The sequence below is a fragment of the Leptinotarsa decemlineata genome, unplaced genomic scaffold, assembly GCF_025532065.1.
Source record: "Leptinotarsa decemlineata unplaced genomic scaffold, Ldec_3_MD MMD2_P_RNA_scaffold_7, whole genome shotgun sequence".
Taxonomy (NCBI): domain Eukaryota; kingdom Metazoa; phylum Arthropoda; class Insecta; order Coleoptera; family Chrysomelidae; genus Leptinotarsa; species Leptinotarsa decemlineata.
The window spans coordinates 982,833-1,004,943 of NW_027412534.1; the positions used below are offsets into that span (position 1 = coordinate 982,833).

Consider the following 22,111-nt stretch of genomic DNA (forward strand, 5'->3'; position numbering starts at 1 on the left):
AAATGTTCATCTATTTCGAACCTTCCAAAGAGTTTTTTGCTTCCGTTAGAGGTTGAGTTTTATTTGAAAATAGAAAATATAAATTGATTTGAAATCCCTGAAAAAAAATTAAAGAAGATTAACCGAAAATAAAAATTTTAATAAACAAAAAACTGAAATTACAAAGAAATAACATACAAGCTACAACCAAAAAAATTAAGAATTTAAATATTAATAAAAGCTAAAAATTAAAAAATATTAACAAAAATTGACAATAAAAAAATTACAATTAAAAGATTCCAAACCAAGTTACGTCACGACGTTTCGATTGTTAGTATCCGCAATCGCATTCGGGTGATAACTAGACTTATTCCTCCGAGATCTGTCTATTTATAGGTCATTCCAGTGCTTTCACCTATCCCCTCTTCCCTCTCTCCGCTTCATCGGTTTTAGCAGGAGCAGACCGTTTGGCGGGAGTTGGTCGTTTTTCGCTTGATTAGAGGTTTCCATATTATACGTATCTTTACGCTAGCTTGACTAAGTGCGTTGTTGGACAACATATACGCGGCTTCTTTGAATTTCCTCCTAAACCAGTGTTCGTCTTCGTGGATGATTTCAGCTTGAGCCCACTTGATATTATGTTGATGAGTCCAAATATGCTATGCTATTCCGCATTTGCTGGTTTCTCCTCTTTGTATGTGTTTCTTGTGCACAGCAATGCGAACTTTCAATGGCCTCTTAGTTTCACCGATGTATGATTCTCCGCTCTCGCAGGGCATCTGGTAAATGCAATTCTTGGAATCGCAGTCCGCGTTTGGTGGCCTGGTTTTCGTGAGGCTGCTACGGATAGTGTTCCCAGATCTGAAGCAGGTTCTAATATTATACTTGGACCCAATCCTTCTTATCCTTATCCACATCCTTATCCTTATCCACAACCAGTACAAGTACTGGTTGTGGCGGCTTCTCTTCCTTGTGGAGCTCTTGCTGTCTTCTAGCTAAAGCCTGTTCTACCATCACTCTGGAGTAACCATTCCGTTGAAGGTCATTTTTGATGATGCCTAGTTCCTTTTCGAGACCTTCCTTTGTATTACAGAGCCTGAAAGCATGGTCTAGTAGAGTCCTGATGATTCCTCTCTTAGTCAATTGATGGTGGTTGGAGTTCTAGTTCAGATACTCTCCTTGTGAGTGGGTTTTCGAAATACAGATGTTTCCCATTTAGTGTCGGTCCTCTTCACCAATACGTCTAAGAAAGGCAATTCGTTGTGGACTTCCTTCTCCAATGTGAAAGTGATGGAAGGACTTACGTTGTTGATGTGCCTCAGGAAAGTGGAAGAAAGTCCTTCCATCACTTCCACAATGGAGAAGGAAGTCCACAACGAATTGCCTTTTTTAGACGCATTGGTGAAGAGATGGGAAACATCTGTATATCGAAAACCCACTCACGCAGGACAGTATCTGAACCAATAATCCAACCACCATCAATCGACTAAGAGAGGAATCATCAAGACCCTACTAGACCGTGCTCTCGGGATCTGCAATACAAAGGAAGGTCTCGAAAAGGAACTAGGCATCATCAAAAATGACCTTCAACGGAATGGTTACTCCAGAGTGATGGTAGAACAGGCTTTAGCTAGAAGACAGCAAGAGCTCCACAAGGAAGAGAAGCCGCCACAACCAGTACTTGTACTGGTTGTGGATAAGGATAAGGATGTGGATAAGGATAAGAAGGATTGGGTCCAAGTATAACATTAGAACCTGCTTCAGATCTGGGAACACTATCCGTAGCAGCCTCACGAAAACCAGGCCACCAAACGCGGACTGCGATTTCAAGAATTGCATTTACCGGATACCCTGCAAGTGCGGAGTATCATACATCTATGAAACTAAGAGGACATAGAAAGTTCGCATTGCTGAGCACAAGAAACACACACAGCGAGGAGAAACCAGCAAATCCAGAATAGCACAGCATGTTTGGGCTCATCAACATAATATCAAGTGGGCTCAAGCTGAAATCATCCACAAAGAGGAACATTGGTTTAAGAGAAAGTTCAAAGAAGCCGCATATATGTTGTCCAACAACGCATTTAGTCAAGCGAGCGTAGAGATACGTAACATGTGGAAACCTCTAATCAAGCGAAAAACGACCAACTCCCGCCAAATGGTCATATCCCGCTAAAACCAATGAAGCTGAGAGAGGGAAGAGGGGATAGGTGAAAGCACTCGAATGACCTATAAATAGTCAGATCTCGGAAGAATAAGGCCAGTTATCACCCGAAGACGATTATGTATACTAACAATCGAAACATGGTGATGTAACTTGGTTTGGAATCTTTTAATTTTTAATTTTTATTTTTCAACTTTTGTTGATAATAATTTTTGGGGGCTGAGCTCCATACACGAGAACAATATTCCAAAGGTCTGATCTGAGCTTTATGAAGTATCAAAAGTTGCTGAAGTGTGTACAGTTTTCTGGTTCGGAACAGTGATCCAAGCATTTGAAAAGCAGCCTTTGCAATTCCAGCGACATGATTGTGCCAAGACATATTGGTGTCCATTTTAACCCCTAACAAACTTATCGAAGCAGAAAGCAGATTTGTTTGACCTGACATTATTATTGCCGGTTCAGAGACATTATTCTTTTTGGAGAAAACCGATGCCTGGGTTTTTCTGGCATTTAATTGAACCTGGTTACTCTCACCCCGATTCGAAATCACTTCTACATCCTCATTAAGATATTCAACCTCCTGCTGCCGGTGAAGATGTGCATCCGCAGCCAATGTCCTGGAATACAAATGGAATGGCGAGACAAGTTTGCTGTCTTCAGCAGAGCAATATATTGGATTCTTGTTTTTTTTTCCAATAAGTCGTTGATATACAATAAAATGAGGGTTGGACACAATATGGATCCCTGGGGAACACCAGCCTTGATAGTGAAAGAATTCGAGAGATATCCATCGACGGCCACTTGCAGGGAACATTATTTTAGGAAGCTGAAGAGCTTTATCATCATCACCAGACTGCAAAGTTTGAGCAACACAGTCCACAGATTCTATAAACAACACAATATTTACTGACCCTTGATGTTATTTACTTTGATTGGTGATCCTGTTTACATGGCAGATTGAAGTTCTTATACTTATTTTATCGAAAATGTTGATAATCTAAATATCTTTAATAAAACTGGGTAATTTATTGTCGCCAAAACGATCAATTCATCGAATTTTTAATACTGTTATTATACGATTCAAGCATTCTCACCGACAAGAAGCCGTTAAGAAGCCCCTCCCTCAAGATGTGCAGTAGATGTGTAGAAATCTGTTATCAGTTTGTTTGATTATTCGAGCCGTAAACATCCAAATTCAGGACCGTATTCAGTTAGTGATGAATTTTAAAAGTCAATTGAATAAACATATTTTGAATACTGACCCAAACTTCAAGCAGATACGATTTCTCCCACCGGCCATGACTCAGTCCGGTAGCTGTAGTTAATGTGCTGATGGCGGTAACTCGATGGGCGAGATCTTACACAAAACAAAAAAAATATTGAAATTCGCAGGACTGTCATTATCAGGGAATATTTATGTTTCAAATTTTGTCAACCATACTTAATTTTTATCTAATGATAACTAACGTCTGACTTGTTTGAAGACTTGAATGGTAATTATATTATCATTGATTTTTTGTAGCTCAATTTAGTGAAGTCTCTATGTTCACCCAAAGATGCAAACAGTAGTTCTCTATCACAATTGTGCCTGCAGTTACTGAATGCCCAGAAGAAAACTGATATGGAATTTGAGATAATATGCAATAATCTGGAACAGAGTGAAAACTCTAACGAGGCCGCAACTCCAGTTGAGGGTTACAACATAAAATCACATAGAGTAATTGTAGCTGCCAGATGTGATTGGTTTCGCAGAGCATTATTATCAGGAATGAGGGAAGCCATAGATAAGTGAGTTTTTTCTCGAAATATTCCGCGGTACATATTTTTTAGGGTCTAAACATGAGTTTTCTTCTTTAGCCAGTCGTCCCTATTTGAAATAATCTAAAAATTTGATACTTGTGACGTGATTTCTATGAAAACGCTCGATATGAAGATAATATACAGCGTGACTCACGGTCGATGGTAGGTTAGACATTTCTGGAAAACGCAAAGCATGATTTTTCTGAAAGTTCCACCTCTCACATTTCCTTACCTGTTCTATCGATTTAAAATATTTTCAGCATTGCGGCGTTGCCACTTTCATCAAAAAGTCCTAGCAACTTTATTTTTTTTAATGGAACACTCCGTATATTAGTACATTTTTGGAATCGCTCTGGTATTTTAATACTTTTTTGTTAATAATGTCCTATACCAATCTCTATTGTTTTCAAGATAAAAAATAAATTGTGCTAAATATGGTCCAAAACATAGCCTTAATTGAAATTAAGTACATCAGTACTCTCAATTCATAAAAAGTTGATATTTTGATGATAGTTTCGACAAACTCGAAATATTCAAATGACACCAAGAAATCGTCTCCATATCATATAGGGCGTGCTAAAATTACTATTATTTCCATTGTGCATAAAAGTAGTCAAAAGTTCATTTTTTCAAATGAAACCCCCTGTATATTACTCGGTAAATTGAAAGATGGTGAAAAATGCTTCAAGATGATTTATCATGTCCCTATACCTAAATCGTCAAGTTTTCTCAATAAAGTCGCTTCTTCTAGAAACATTTTTTTTTTTTAGAATTTTGATTTAGGTAGCAGTGGAATTATCAAGCTTATAGCAGTTCGATTACTTTTATAAGTAATTTACAAAGAGTTATCGACGGTGTTTCGAATCATCTTCTAAAATGAATGCAAATATCAATTATTCAAACGAAGTTCTTATGAAATTATTTATTATATACATGAACAAAGTGATCAAATCATTGTCAGAACGTGTAAAAAAATTCAAACAAATGTATCCTGAATTAACACCAATGAACGAGAGGAAGTTTGTAAGGTTACAAAATAATTTCCTCAAGTATGGCTCAAAGTTTCCAGGGAACAACTGAACCAAAAATCAGTCATTTCTAGGTAAAAAGTAAGATTTTGTGGGCTAAAACATGTGAAAGTACAGACAATAACAGAATAGGATGATTCAAAATAACAAAATTGTAAACAAAATATCACATTTTCACAATAAATGCTGAAAATGTTGTCCATTACATTCTAAACACTTTAAAATGTTTTTTGTACGCAACTTGTGGTTGCTTTTTCTATTTCCTGGGGATTCTGATCTTCAATACTCCGCACTATTCGCCGTCGCAATTTTTCTTTGGTAGGCACTGGAGTACTGTATACCCTTTCTTTCAAAACACCCCATAAAAAAAATCAAGTGGCGTGAGATCGGGTGATCTCGGTGGCCAATCCCATGGCCCTAAATGCTTAAACCAACGATCGTCGAAGAGTTCGTCAAGTTTCCTGGAAATTTCCTGGGTGGAATGAGCTGGCGCTCCGTCCAGTTGAATCCACGAATTCCTATATTCCTCTAAAGGCAAATTTTCAAGAAAATCGGTTATAGTCGTCCTTAATATTTGGAGATATCTCTCTGCATTCAGTGTGTCTTCATAAATAAAAAAGCTAATTTTATTGTTCTTCAGAATACAGAAAACATTCAGGTCTAATTTTTCTTGAAAACCCATTTCTTTTGTAACATGAGGATTATGATCAACCCAAAAATGTTTATTCCTTCTATTGAAAATACCACCCCTGGTAAATTTTGATTCGTCGCTCCAAATTATTTTTGACAAAAATTCCCGATCTTCCTGTGTATGAATCGAAAGGGATTCACAAAAATGCATTCCATGTTCGAAGTCTTCTGCTTTTAGAGCTTGAACTTTGGTAAATTTATACGGATGCATTCCGTGGTTTTTCAAAATTCGTTGTACTGAAGCATGTGATACACCTAAATCTTTTTCTGCACTGCGAATGGAAGCTTCTGGATATGCATAAAAATATGCCAAAACGTTAACAGTATTGTCCTGATTTGAACTAACAGGTTTTGGTAATGTTGAAGGCGCTTTTAACATGGAGCCATAGTTAAGGAAATTATTTTGTAATCTTACAAACTTCCTCTCGTTCATTGGTGTTAATTCAGGATACATTTGGTGGCATTTTCTACAAGTTCTGGCAATTATTTGATCACACTGTCCGTGTATAATAAATAATTTCATAAGAACTTCGTTTGAATAATCAATATTTGCATTCATTTTTGGCGATTTTTTGAAACACCGTCAATAACCATTTATCAATTATTTATAAAAGTAACCGAACTGCTATAAACTGCTACCTAAATCCAAATTCTAAAAAAAAAATAATGTTTCTAGAAGTAGCGACTTTATTGAGAAAACTTGACGATTTAGGTATAGGGACATGATAAATCATCTTGAAGCATTTTTCACCATCTTTCAATTTACCGAGTAATATACAGGGGGTTTCATTTGAAAAAATGAATTTTTGACTACTTTTATGCACAATGGAAATAATAGTAATTTTGGCACGCCCTGTATGATATGGAGTCGATTTCTTGGTGTTATTTGAATATTTAGAGTTTGTCCAAACTATCATCAAAATATCAACTTTTCATGAATTGAGAGTGCTGATGTACTTAATTTCAATTAAGGCTATGTTTTGGACCATATTTAACACAATTTATTTTTTATCTCGAAAACAGATAGAGATAGGTATAGGACATCATTAACATCATTAACAAAAAAGTATTAAAATACTAGAGCGATTTCAAAATTGTATTAATATACGGGGTGTTCCATTTAAAAAAATAAAGTTGCTAGGACTTTTTGATGGAAGTGGCAACGCCGCAATGCTGAAAATATTTTAGATCGATAGAACAGGTGAGGAAATGTGAGAGGTGAAATTTTCAGAAAAATCATGCTTTGCGTTTTCCAGAAATGTCAGACCTACCGTGAGTCACGCTGTATATTCATTTTAAAATAACAATTACATACAGTGCATTTATTTAATGTCTCCCCCTTTTGATTTTTTGAACGGGTCAACTTGAAAAATTGAAATTTGGGATAATGAAATTAATGCATGAATACTTTAGTTTAAAGTGCAATTGACAGATGAAACTTTCAAGATGGCGACTGGGCGCCTTCTGGGAAACATTTTGGAACACAGTAACGTCAATATGTCTACAAATATTTATTATTCTGTGCCTTATATCCAATATTGAAGCAGGTTTAGTGTCGTACACCTTCTGCTTCAAATAACCCCATAAAAAAAGTCCAAAGGTATCAAATCTGGTGAACGGGCTAGTAATTCTGTAAGAAATCTACGGACAATCCAACGACCAGGAAAAGTGAAGAAAAGAGAATTGTAACTTTCTATGTTTTTTACCATTTTTATTTTTTAACTAACGTTACTGCATTTGTTTGAAGGTGGTTGACAATGTTTCGTGGTGTATTTCATCAGTTCAGACTTCCATTGTCTAATATAATATAAATTGATTTGAAATCCCTGAAAAAAATTAATACGATTAACCGAAAATAACAATTTTATTAAACAACAAACAAAGAGCAGGATCAACTGATCAGTTTCGAAGTTGAAAGCCTCTACACCAACGTTCCTGTCGAAGAAGCACTTCAAATCATACAGAAGAGGATATTCGAAAGTAGGGACCTGAAAGATAGAACAAATTTACCAATACAAGTAATTATGGAATTACTAGGATGCTGTGTACGAAACTGCAACTTCCAACTGAAGGACGAATACTTTACGCAAGATGAGGGACTGCCAATGGAATCGCTACTTTCACCGGTTATAGCCTATATATATATATATATATATGATGTGTTGTTTTTCCGGGTGTTCATCCGTTGTGTACTATTCGATAGTCGACGTTTCGCCATCATCTCGGATGGCATTATCAAGACGAGTTACTGCTTCGCTTCGAGAGGTGTAACTGATGTTAGGTTCTTCTTGTGGTGTTTTTATTTGGTTTCGCTTGCGTAAATTGTATGGATTTGTTACCTGTTTTTCCACCTGAGGGTTTTTGATGGATTCTAGCAGTTCTCCTACCTGCGATGGGTCATTATCGATTTGTGGTTGTCTTTGGGGGTTGTTTTTAATTATTGTTTTCCAAATCCTTGTGATGTTTAGTGAGTCATCCCTTTTGTTGATGAGGCCTTGCTTTTCGATTTCGATAGCTTCCCTGATTTGTCGAATTCTTGGGTTTTGCACCTGTGCTATTTGTTTTGTGGACTCAAAATTAATCTTGTGACCTGTTTGTAGATGGTGTTGAAAAAGGGCAGAGGAGGTTTGTTTTGTTCTTATCGAGTTTTTGTGCTCCTGGGTTCTGGCAGATATACGTCTGTTGGTCTGACCGATATATTGTTGACCACAGTCCTCGCATGTGATGCTATATACTCCTTGGTTTTCTATGGAAATTCTCTTTTTCGGTCTGGGCAGCCAACTGGATATCGTTTTGTGCGGTTTGTAGGTTGTCCGGATGTTTTTACGTTATAGTATTCTCCCGATTTTGTCGGTCACACCTTTGACATAAGGTAGTGTCACAGATTGTCTGTCGTGTGGAGAGTCTTCTGTCGATCTAGTGGATGTTTTTTGGTCCTTCTTTGTATGTCGATGACCTTTTGAATGATCTTTGGTCCGTAGACATTTTGTCGCAGAGCCTTTGTTGTCTCCCTCAATTCTGTTGCCCTGTTTGTTGGTTCTGTTAGGCGGAAACTGCGGGATATTAACGTATTGGCTACGGATTGTAGCTGGGCAGGGTGGTGGTGTGATACCATCCGTGACAACTTACATTGTAATATATATATATATATATATATATATATATATATATATATATATATATATATATATATATATATATATATATATATATATATATATATATATATATATATATATATATATATATATATATATATATATATATATATATATATCTGTCGTGACAAAACTTGGTTTGAAATCTTTTAATTTTAATTTTTTATTTTTTCAATTTTTGTTAATACTTTTAATTTTTTAATTTTCAGCTTTTATTAATATTTAAATTTTTTATTTTTTTTTGGTTGTTGCTTGTATGTTATGTCTTTGTAATTTCAGTTTGTTGTTTGATAAAATTGTTATTTTTGGTTAAGGGTTGTGTTGGAGAGTTGAATAGAGCCACTCACATTCGACCTAACCTAGTAAAACATGACATGGCAAATCGAGCTAGATTACTTGAAAATAATCCTTCATCAACTGAAATATAATCTGCGGATCAGAGGATCAGTCAAATTCATGTATATATGCTCTAGTTAGACCTCATCTTGAGTATGCTTCTGTTATTTGGTCACCACAGGGAGAGACCAACGCAGATTTGATTGAAAAAGTTCAAAAAAGATTTCTTAGATATCTTTATGTCAAAATTTATGGCTGCTATCCCATTATGGTGTCTTACAGAAGCATGCACAAGGAATTTAACATTGTTACTTTACAGAGCAGACGTGCATTACAGGATGTTCTTTTTGTATACTATATAATTAATAATGTAAAGTACAAGGGATCATCTCTGGTCAACTATGTAAAATTGTTTGTGCCTAAGGTAAACCTGCGTAGACAGGACAAGAGAATATTCTTTATCGGCCTTTCTGATAACTCGCCAATCACCCGTATGCTAAATCATTGCAACATTTTAACTGAAAATAGCATCGTGGATCTTTTTACTAAAACAAATGCCAAAGGGATAAGGGCCTACTTTTTCTCACAGCCGGATTAATTTCTAGGTATTGGGTAACTTAATTTATAGGTACTTGTATACATTTTAAAAACTGTGATAATTTATTTGATTTCTTTTTTGTTTCCTTTTATATTTACTGTTTTGTTTTATTTTAGTTAGTAGTTCTTAAGCTTATTTTGTTATTGTAGTTTTATCTCTCTTACTTTTAATTACAATTCAATATTGTGTTTGTAGGAGTAAAAAGTAAATAAAAAGTAAAATAAATAAATATATATTTTCTTCTGAAAGCAGTGTGGGCTATAACAAAAATAGTACTAACTTGAAAATACCTTCTTTTTTTTTTTCAGAAAAATAGTTGTACACGATACCGGACCTTTTCTGTTCAGAATATTGTTAGAATATTTATACAGTGGAAGGTTGAAGTGTGATTCATTGTCTTCTGAACAGTTGGTGGAACTGTTGCTGCTAAGCGACAGGTACGAAATGGATGCTTTGAAACACACCTGTGAATACGCCTTAGTGGACATCATAGATGCTGAAACGGTTATATATTTTTTAAGTGTAGCTGACCAGTATAATGCCAGAATATTGAAAGTAAGTTCATAAGAAGGTTACACCTATGAATCATTCATTTATGGTATTGTCTTAGAACCATTGCTTGGGTTACGTGTCTCAACATCATGATTTAACAGAGTCTGATGAGTTTTTCGAACTCCCGATATCTCTGCAAGCGCAGATATTTGAAGAATGTGTCTTCAGTCAATCAAGTGGGAAACCAAGTGATTTTGATTTTGGTTTGGAGCATCTCCTTCCGTCTTCTCCTGCAAACAGTCCAGGATCCAATGAGATAACAAAGGCATTGGAGTCGATGTTATTGACACCCGAAGTAAGTTTTGGATATTATTATATTTTTTTTTGATTGAAGTTGTTGAAAAATATTATATACTTCTGAATAAACCGTCTGATATAAATGAAACAGATACAATCTGGTTATTAACTATTTGGAAACTATGTAACTCGAGACTTTCTCCAATAATAATTTTTATTTCACATTTCTGTTATGAGTGATTAACAATATTTGAATTTGTTTCTGCAAAACGTGACTTCTTGATAACCCTTTGGGCAAACCAAGTATGATAATGATGATGATAATAATATGTTTATTGTTTAAGAATAAACTTCTTGTTACAAATAAAATATCATAAATAAATATCAATATAAACATGAAGTGTAAGATGTGGAGTACAAGTGTAAAAAATATAAATGATTAAAATAAAATATAAACTATATACAGCGTGACTCACGGTCGATGGTAGGTTAGACGTTTCTGGAAAACGCAAAGCATGATTTTCATGAAAATTTCACCTCTCACATTTCTTTACCTGTTCTATCAGCATTGCGGCGTTGCCACTTCTATCAAAAAGTCCTAGCAATTATATTTTTTTAAATGGAACACCCCGTATATTAATACATTTTTGGAATCGCTCTAGTATTTTAATACTTTTTTGTTAATAATGTTCTATACCTATCTCTATCTGTTTTCGAGATAAAAAATAAATTGTGCTAAATATGGTCCAAAACATAGCCTTAATTGAAATCAAGTACATCAGTACTCTCAATTCATGAAAAGTTGATATATTGATGATAGTTTCGATGATAAAACTCGAAATATTCAAATAACACCAAGAAATCGACTCCATATTATACAGGGCGTGCTAAAATTACTATTATTTCCATTGTGCATGAAAGTAGTCGAAAGTTCATTTTTTCAAATGAAACCCCCTGTATATTACTCGATAAATTGAAAGATGGTGAAAAATGCTTCAAGATGATATACATGTCCCTATACCTAAATCGTCAAGTTTTCTTAATAAAGCCGTTTTTGTGAAAAAATAGTTATTCACGTTTTACCTACAAGTGTTGAAGGTGACATTTTATTTTGTTTGTGGTAATTATTGCAAAACGAGCTTGAGCAAGTGGAGCAAACTCACGAGCAAAATAAAATCACTTTTAACAAATGTATTATACAAATTTTTTTGTATAACGTTACTGTTGATAATAAAAAAAATTATAGGGTCCATGGGATTTGAACACACGATATTTGGATTACAAGGCATATGTTACAACTACATACGCCAACTCACGTTATTTTAAGGAGGATTATTGGTTAGTCATGAAGGACTTTCTACAGTGGGACTAAATATTACTTCGTCATTATCAGTAACTTCACAGGGATTTAATATTAGCAATAGCACGAACTGCATGTGTGAACTTTTTTAAATGATTTTTTGGTAGGTGTTCTGATTGAAGTGTTCTTATTAAAGAGATTTTCAATAACAGTTGTACAAAAAATAATTTTTAAAGAATTTGATTCCTTTATTGATAAATGGTTATTGACGGTGTTTCAAAAAATCGCCAAAAATTAATGCAAATATTGATTATTCAAACGAAGTTCTTATGAAATTATTTATTATACACGGACAGTGTGATCAAATCATTGCCAGAACTTGTAGAAAATTCAACCAAATGTATCCTGAATTAACACCAATGAACAAGAGGAAGTTTGTAAGATTACAAAAAATAATTTCCTTAACTATGGCTCCATGTTAAAAGCGCCTTCGACATTACCAAAACCTGTTACTTCAAATGAGGACAATACTGTTAACGTTTTGGCATATTTTTATGCATATCCAGAAGCTTTCATTCGCAGTGCAGAAAAAGATTTAGGTGTATCACATGCTTCAGTACAACGAATTTTGAAAAATCACGGAATGCATCCGTATAAATTTACCAAAGTTCATGCTCTAAAAGCAGAAGACTTCGAACGTAGAATGCATTTTTGTGAATCCTTTTTGATTCATACACAGGAAGATCGGGAATTTTTGTCAAAAATAATTTGGAGCGACGAATCAAAATTTACGAGGGATGGTATTTTCAATAGTAGGAATAAATATTTTTGGGCTGATCATAATCCTCTTGTTACAAAAGAAATCGGTTTTCAAGAAATATTTGACCTGAATGTTTTCTGTATTCTGAAGAACAATAAAATTAGCTTTTTTATTTATGAAGAAACCCTGAACGCAGAGAGATATCTCCAAATATTAAGCACGACTGTAACCGATTTTCTTGAACATTTGCTTTTAGAGGAATATAGGAATTCGTGGTTTCAACTGGACGGAGCGCCAGCTCATTCCACCCAGGAAGTTTCCAGGAAACTTGACGAACTCTTCGACGATCGTTGGTTTAGGCGTTTAGGGCCGTGGGATTGGCCACCGAGATCACCCGATCTGACGCCACTCGACTTTTTTTCATGGGGTGTTTTAAAAGAAAGGGTATACAGTACTCCAGTGCCTACCAAAGAAGAATTGCGACGGCGAATAGTGCGGAGTATTGAAGATCTGGATCCCCAGGAAATTGAAAAAGCAACCACAAGTCGCGCACAAAAAACATTTTAAAGTGTTTGTAGAATGTAATGGACAACATTTTCAGCATTTATTGTGAAAATGTGATATTTTGTTTACAATTTTGTTATTTTGAATCATCCTATTCTGTTATTGTCTGTACTTTCACATGTTTTAGCCCACAAAATCTTACTTTTTACCTAGAAATGACTGATTTTTGGTACAGTTGTTCCCTGGAAACTTTTTACACGTTATGACAATGATTTGATCACTTTGTTCATGTGTATAATAAATAATTTCATAAGAACTTTGTTTGAATAATCGATATTTGCATTCATTTTGAAAGATGATTCGAAACACCGTCGATAACTCTTTGTAAATTACTTATAAAAGTAACCGTACTGCTATAAGCTTGATAATTCCACTGTTACCTAAATCCAAATTCTAAAAAAACTAATGTTTGTAGAAGAAGCGATTTTATTGAGAAAACTTGACGATTTAGGTATAGGGACATGATATATCATCTTGAAGCATTTTTCACCATCTTTCAATTTACCGAGTAATATATAGGGAGTTTCTTTGAAAAAATGGACTTTTGACTACTTTTATGCACAATGGAAATAATAGTAATTTTAGCACGCCCTGTATGATATGGAGTCGATTTCTTGGTGTTATATTTGAATATTTCGAGTTTGTCCAAACTATCATCAAAATATCAACTTTTCATGAATTGAGAGTACTGATGTACTTAATTTCAATTAAGGCTATGTTTTGGACCATATTTAGCACAATTTATTTTTTTATCTCGAAAACAGATAGAGGTAGGTATAGGACATTATTGACAAAAAAGTATCAAAATATTAGAGCGATTCCAAAAATGTATTAATATACGGGGTGTTCCATTTAAAAAAATGAAGTTGCTAGAATACCATTTTTTTAAATCTTATTTTGTTAATAACAATTGCAATTTTTTACCTGCACCAAAATCCTTCAAAAACATTTTTTTAGAGGTGATTCCGAATCGAATGAGCTATCGCTCATATTTTTAGGACCTTTATCTCTATTTTTCATGTTTTTGAACTTGTTGATTAGACTATATCTAGAGTTTTAACATAAGAATATACTGTTCGTTGGTAACCAGGTGATTCTGCGTCACCTGACGCGGCCACTTCACAGCAAATGCGATAACATGAATATAATTAATCGACAAGAAATGTCAAAATGTGTTTTTTATAAATATTAAATTTATTTATTCTATTATGAAAACAGGGCAGTTGTACAAAATATTTTGCATGATATTTGTGTTAAACGTAAGTAAAACCTTACTTTTAACACTCATATCATAAATAGCTATTATGTTTGATAACATGTTTGTATTTGATTGAAAAGTAATGATTCTATGTATTGTAGCACAATCCCTCTAACCACAGCTCATTGGAAGATCTAACTTCAGATCGAAACTCCTCTAGGATGGACTCGAGCATATCTCAGTTGAGGGATATTCTAGGGGAAACATCATCCAGGGAATCTCTAGTTGAGGTCATATTAGCTGCAGATTTCGATTTACAACGAGCAATTAACTATTATTACGCTCGTAACAATGATCAGTAACATCAGCTGTCCCATAAAAATAATTCCATCACGTTTTATTCGTTATAAAAAATCGTTGTTGCGTTATTTATTCTTCAACAGTTTTTTTGTATGATTCTATCACAACTTGATGAGATTTTTAATTTTTATTGAATGATGTTCATTTATAATCCAAAAAATAGTATTATTTTGATACCATTGTTTTTTTACTGTGCCTTATGAGCTTTCCATAAATCAAACATTTTCATTTTCATGGTATAATGGAATATGAACTGTTTCAATGTGTCTGTCATCGACGTTGAAACTTTGTTGAAATTTAGGGCGAAATATTTTTTGAAGAAGAAATCCAAAACATTTACCTCTTCAAACGTATCTACATAGTGAGATTTGGCGAATATTTACTGTTGAAAAGTTACTTCTCTGGATAATATCACAACGAACATTGGATTATATCCGTCAGAAGTTTGTGAAGGTTTCCTGACAGAAAATTCTTTTAGATGCTGAAATCAATCGAGTGAATTTGTACAGAGTGGGCCAAATCGGACACTTTTGGAGGGGAGACTCCTGTTTTCAAACTAGATAGATGAAAACTGATAGCTGTGTCTGAGGGTCAAATGAGTTATCAATAGTTATTGATGGAAAACTACATTTTTTCAATGAGACCTCCTGTATATTCCTGTATATTTCAATAGAGCTCAAAATTAGCTTTTCAAAAATGTAGCACACTTGATGGTTTGCTATAGTCATCTTTGAAGTACAGAGCTTTTATTTTTTTTATTAAGTAAGCTTTGGGCGTTGCGGCAATAAAACAATGCAAATCTTTACTCTACATGAACTTTTACAACTTGATAAAACTTATATAGTGTAACCCATTTTTAATGGAAACACCCCCCTAAAATTTGAAGTTGTAAATGGATTTTAATAATATTTTTTTTTAATGTCAAGTACTTAAAGGTCTACCTTGGGACAAAATTTGAAATGTTTATTAAAGTTTCAGGGCATACTACGATATTTTGTCTTAGTCGAAAATCGTGACTTTTTATTAGCGATTTTTTTATTGAAAAAAATCACTACGCCACTGGATTCAGAGTGCCTCTAAACAGGTGAGACCAAAATTTCATGAAAAAATATTCATTATTAACAAAGTTATGACAACTCAAAAATTCGAAAACTCACACAGCTAACAGTCACAATATATAATTTTTTTGATGATTTCAACAATAAAGTGCCGCCAGATGAAAAAAAAACAAATAGCGTAAATATTTTTAATGAAAATAACGGAATTACATTCACACAATTCAACTAACAATGGAGCAAAAAATTTTAATAAACATAACTAATAACTAATTATTGAAATGTTTCGATTCAGTGCAACAATTAATTCTAACTCATATTCTAGTAGCCTCTATTAATCCACCACGTATTTCGATACATGTGTCGTAGAGCTTACGAATGTTTCTGATTACGTTCCTTAGTTCTTGAGGGCTAATATCTGCACATATTTGTTGAATTCTTGTACAAAGTTCATTTCTATCTCTTGAGCGGTTTTTGTTAACCTTTTGTGTGAGAAGTCCCCAGAGAAAAAAGTCCAAAACTGTGAGGTCTGGAGATCTGGGTGGCCACTCTATAAACGGACTACCACGGCCTATCCATCGGTTTGGAAAATGTTCGTTAAGCCATTGCCTCACAACTCTGGCATAATGAACTGAACACCCATCTAACTGGACAATTAAATTTGATTGTTCATTGATTGGCAGCTCGTGAATAGCATCCCAAAACTCTGTGTTTCAAAATTTTAGAAACCTCTGCGCATTAATGTTTTCATCAAAAAAGAAAGGACCAATAATTCGTTCGTTCAATATCCCACACCAGGCGTTGATTTTTTGGGAATACTGGCTTTTACAGTTTATTACCCAGTTAGGATTATCCGCTGCCCAATAGCGACAATTCTGTGATGACACTACTCCATTTGTAATGAAAGTGGCTTCGTCGGTATATAAAATATTTTTACGAAATTTCTATTGTTTAAATATTTCCCTTGGGCCCATAAACAATATTCCAGGCGTCTTGCTTCGTCGCCTTCTTGAAGTGTGTGTAAAAATTTTGGCTTGAAAGGTTTAATATTCTTCGCCTTGAGACATCTCCGAATAGTTTCTCGTGGAATATTCAAATCTAAAGTGGCATTCCTCATACTGGCATTAGGATTATTTCCGAAACAATCTAAAATGATTTGATCATTCCTGTTTCGTCTTTGTACAGGATTACTTTTCAACATCATTTTTGATACTGCACCAGTTTCATTGAATATTTTATTTATTTTATTTACCATACCGCAGCTAATACGAGGACGATCTGGATGTCTCTCATTAAATACTCTACAAACCTCTCTAGCACTTTTAACGTCATCTCCCGAAAGGCGTACAATTTCAATTTTTCTCTTACGCTCAATCTTGCAGCCATGACACAAAATAATTCGAAGAACTGTAAGGTGAATACGCAATTGTTTTGTAATAATGGAAATGTTCAATAATTAACTTTTGTCACACTAACTGCAAAATAATAAATATACATAAATGGCGAATGAATAAAAATTATTTTTTTTTTCCAAAACGCACAAAAATAGCTACAATTAAGCCTAGCTAGTTAAAGTTTTTTTTGTTAATAACACATTCCATAAGTTTGTAATAGTTCTCCTTTTCAAAATGTAATTTTAAATTAATAAAAATCAAAGAAAACTCTGAAAAATCATTAACTTAATTAATACATTTTTAGTTTGAAGGTGATTCACAATGTTTCGTGATGCATTTCATTAGTGTGGACTTCCATTGTTTGATATGATATAAATTGATTTGAAATCCCTGAAAAAATCTGTAAAAAATAAAAAAAGATTAGCTGAAATATAACAATTATATTAATCAGAAAAACTGAAATTACAATGAAATAAAATACAAGCAACAACCAAAAAATAAAAAAATAAAACTATCAACAAGAGATGTAAATTAAAAAATTATTAAAAAGAAATGAAAATTAACATAAATTTTTAAACGATTAAAAAATTAAGATCACATACATTTTTTTCAAGTTTTTTTATATATCGTTAATGACACATTCCATCAGTTTGTAATAGTTCTCCTTTTCAAAATATAACTTTAAATTATTGAAAATCAAAGAAAACTCTGAAAAATCATTTCATTTATTCAGGGTTCAACTGAATAAGTGTAAAACATTTAAGGAGGTGATTCCTCATCGAAAAAAAGATAGTATCTTTCATATAAAGAAACTTCATTGGAGCATCCCTTGTTAAGATACAGCCCCTTAAAGGGGGTACATAAAATTTGTAAAACAATTTTTTTCACAAGCACTGAAAAAGTTACAATATTGAAATTAACCTGACGTTTTGTACTACCAATAAAACACTTATTCAGTAATTAATTGGGTTTACCCCATGGTTGTAAGGAGTGGAAAACGCAACCACTAAAATTTATTTCCAATATAACTTTTTGTTTTATTATTTGTTTACCATTTAAAAATTTATTTCCGATAGCCTGTTCCATTCTAAACAAAAAATGTCTCTTGGGTTTTTTGACAAAAATAAACCAGTTCGCAGCAAAAAATTATTTTACGAACAACTACAGAGATACATCGTCATAAATGCGAACTGGATTTATTGTTATTTTGTAGTTAGTACCTGCATTAAACGATTGAAGGGTAATGAACAAACCTAATTTATTAATAACAAAACACACAACATGTAGAAATCATAGTAAATGTTCAATATGTCTACCTTCAGACATTAAGCATGCGTCTAGACGTCGGCGCATTGAGCCACGTATTCGCTTAAATATTCCTGGAGTCTCTGATTACCCTGCACGCATCGATGATGCGGTTTCTTAAGCCCTCTACATCGTGAACAGGAGTACGATAAACCAAAAGCTGTAAATGGCCCCAAATAGAGAAATCGAGAGGATTGAGATCCGGGGATCGAGCGGGCCAGTTCTGTGGTCCTCCTCGACCTATCCACTGATTGGCATATGTTTCAGTTGAATGCTGACGTGCTACTTGACTAAAATGGGCGGGAGCCCCATCATGCATAAAAAATATATCCCTTCTGACGCACAAAGGAACTTCCTCCAGCAGTACTGGATGCATTTCTCTCAAAAATTGAACGTATGCCTCACCATTTAATCGAAGAGGTAGAAAATGAGGCCCAATTGAATCATCCCCAATAACTCCGAGCCACACGTTAAGAGAAAACTGTTCTTGATGATTAGTTTCGACAATAGCGTGAGGGTTTTCATCAGTCCATATGTGGTAATTATGAAAATTATAATAATCTTGTCCCGAGAAAAACTACATTCGTCTGTGAGTTCTATCGTCTTCAGAAAGTCACAATTTCTTCTAATCATTTCCAGCATCCAACTGCAAAATTCAAAACGGTTCAGAAAGTCTTGCGAACAGTGCCTGTACTCGTTTCAGATGGTAAGGATATAAGAGTTGTTCCTTTAAAATTCGAAATACCGTCATATGATCAACATTTAGCTGGAAAGCAATCTTTCTAGTACTGAGAGTAGGTTGTTCTTCAATCAAATTAAGTACTGCTTCCTCGAACTGTGGTGTTCGTACTTCTCGATGGCCACCACAATCCTGCGTTCTTTTGTCGAATGAACCATATTCTCGTATTCGTTGATAAAGTCGAGCAAATATTCAATGTGAAGGATGCTGCCGTTGAGGATACATTTCAGCATATCTTCTAGAAGCTTCTAACCCATTTCCCTGCGACAGACCGTAAACGTAACAACACACAATTAGTATTAATTCAATTTCGAAAATTCACAAACTGACAGCGCTATACCAATTTAATTGTCATTATCGCTAATAGCGACCTACTAGATAGATTAGTTTCGTATTTTCGCATTTATGACGATGTATCTCTGTAGTTGTTCGCAAAATAATTTTTTGCTGCGAACTGGTTTATTTTGGGCAAAAAATCCAAGAGACATTTTTTGTTTAGAATGAAACAGGCTATCGGAAATAAATTTTTAAATGGTAAACAAATGAGACAAAACGTTACATTGAAAACAAATTTTAGGGGTTGCGTTTTCCACCCCTCACAACCATGGGGTAAACCAAATAAATTACTGGCTAAGTGTCTTTTTGGTAGTACAAAACGTGAGGTTAATTTCAATATTGTAACTTTTTCAGTGCTTGTGAAAAAAATTGTTATACAAATTTTATGTACCCCCTTTAAGGGGATGTATCTTAACAAGGGATGCTCCAATGAAGTTTCTTTATATGAAAAATCCTATCTTTTTTTCGATCAGGAGTCACCTCCTTAAATGTTTTACACTTATTTAGTTACACCCTGTATATTGTTAATAACACATACTTAGATTTGTACTTCGGAACCTAGGAACATACAATGTTCAATACATCAAAATATTTATAATCATTGTATGTTCCTGGGTTCCGAAGTACAAATCTTACAGCGCTCCACTAAGGTCCTGCTACTAGACGTACGAGAAGCATCTGCAATAATTTCATCTGGGAGGGAACTTCCACTAATGACTGTTGGATATTATCCACTATCCATTGTGGTATAAGTTACTGTGTAAGAACGTTGGGAGATGTGAATGTTTTGGATTTCAACTTGAAATATTTATTTTGTTAGAGTATATATCTCGCTCCAACACGGTTCTGAGATGAATTGAATTTTTGATGTTTAAATAAATTTTTTTCTTTCACAATTATGTTCAGGAAAGAATTAGTGATTTTCTAGTCGAACTAAATCGAATGTTCTGTTGATAATGTAACTAGTTTGTAGAATTTATTAAGTGAAATTTAATGAATTGTTATATTATACTACCTTCTTTCCTCTTCTTCACTTTTCATATGTGCTCTTTGACTCCAAAAGAAATATTTCACCTTTAATTTTGTGATAAAGATAAATAATTACTTACTGCTCATTTGTAATTTGTTATGGAAACTTCAAAATCCTTATTCGTGCAAAATATCAACATTTTCGAAACTAACTTGTCACTTATATAGATCTCTCAATGATGTAAATAATTTTATCATCATTTTATGAAAGTTTAGGTGTATTTTAAATTTGTCGTAGTGTGACATATGGTGTAGAATGATACTTATGAATATAGCTTGTTCCACCCAGCAGAAATGAAAAATATTTACATACATATACAGGAAAATGGAACGGTGTTTCCCAGTCAAAAATCAAAACTGTACTTCACTTTTCCAAACGTTTCCTTCTAATGGGAAGCTTCTTCATGGCCTATAATTTATTGAGCTGTGGATTTTTTTCTATGAATAACATTACAAAATTATACTTACAATGAAAATAAGTCTAAAACAATGAATTAAACATATGAATTGATAAAAAGAAGAAACATGTATAGGATTTTTTTTTGTTGACAAATGTCATACCTTCATATGTCATTTTTCAATGAAACATGATGATTTGACAGCATAATCGTTGACTCAAAAGAGAAAGTTATTGATTGATAGATTTTTATCATATCGTATCATATGATATTAGAAAGTATTATAATGAATAAAAAAAAATTATGGCACTTTTTTGTATATAGCTATTTTCATAATTTTTTTCTGCTCCAGAAAAAAAAATATAACGTTGGTCAATATTTGTTTATAACAAATTGTTAAAATAATAAACAATTAAATAATAAATAAAAAAAAACTTTTTTTCCCAAACTATTTAAAAGAGTGTAAAATTATGATTTTTAAAAGCAAAATTATTTCTTAACTAATTATTTAAACAATCGAAATATAAGAAAATCGATTTTAAACAATTAAAAATTAAAATTAAGAATTTTCTTTTATTAAAAATCATAATTATCTCTAGGTAACAAAATAGCAAGAAAAAATGTTTCAAAAATATTGAATTTATATATTTGTTGGAAACAATTTTTTAAACAAATTACGTAAAAAATTCATATCCTATGTTAATAACTGCCATTGTTTAATGTGAAAACAGACATAGCTGAATATCAATTGAAAAAAAAATATCAACAATTTTACGATATTTCATTTTGCAATAGTTATAAAAAATCATAATTAACAAATTAATGAATTTTTATGAACTTTTATCGCAGGATCGTATGAAGTATATATATCAAAAGGGCTCCACGAAGTTTAAAATTTATAGGCCAATTATTTATACCTTTTATCCCATTATTTATGCCAAAGGACATTGGGAAAAAATTTGTTAGTTAACAATTGAATAACTTTTTGAAAAATTGTGATAAAACTTTTTTTTCTACGGGACTCGATTCATTCAAGTGTTAAGAAGATATTAGATTGTTTTCAAATTTTCAAAACGACATTTTATGTTATAAAAAAATTATTTCTTTTGATAAACTCTCTTCAGCGGCAGC

At 33.4% G+C, this 22,111-nt stretch overlaps 1 protein-coding gene across 2 annotated transcripts in view; it reads left to right on the forward strand.

Moving 5' to 3' along the window:
* The window catches only part of LOC111512527 (uncharacterized), a 110,579-nt gene that overhangs the window by 29,127 nt on the left and 59,341 nt on the right, over positions 1–22,111 (forward strand). Inside the window, exons 11-14 of one of the 2 annotated variants that reach the window (XM_074170168.1) lie at positions 3,666–3,931; positions 10,062–10,308; positions 10,364–10,600; positions 14,526–14,804. In XM_074170168.1, the coding sequence (XP_074026269.1) occupies positions 3,666–3,931; positions 10,062–10,308; positions 10,364–10,600; positions 14,526–14,726 (951 nt within the window). In that variant the 3' untranslated portion in view covers positions 14,727–14,804. Of the gene's footprint in view, positions 1–3,665; positions 3,932–10,061; positions 10,309–10,363; positions 10,601–14,525; positions 14,805–22,111 lie in introns of those variants that run through there. The other variant, XM_074170169.1, reaches the window with a different exon arrangement.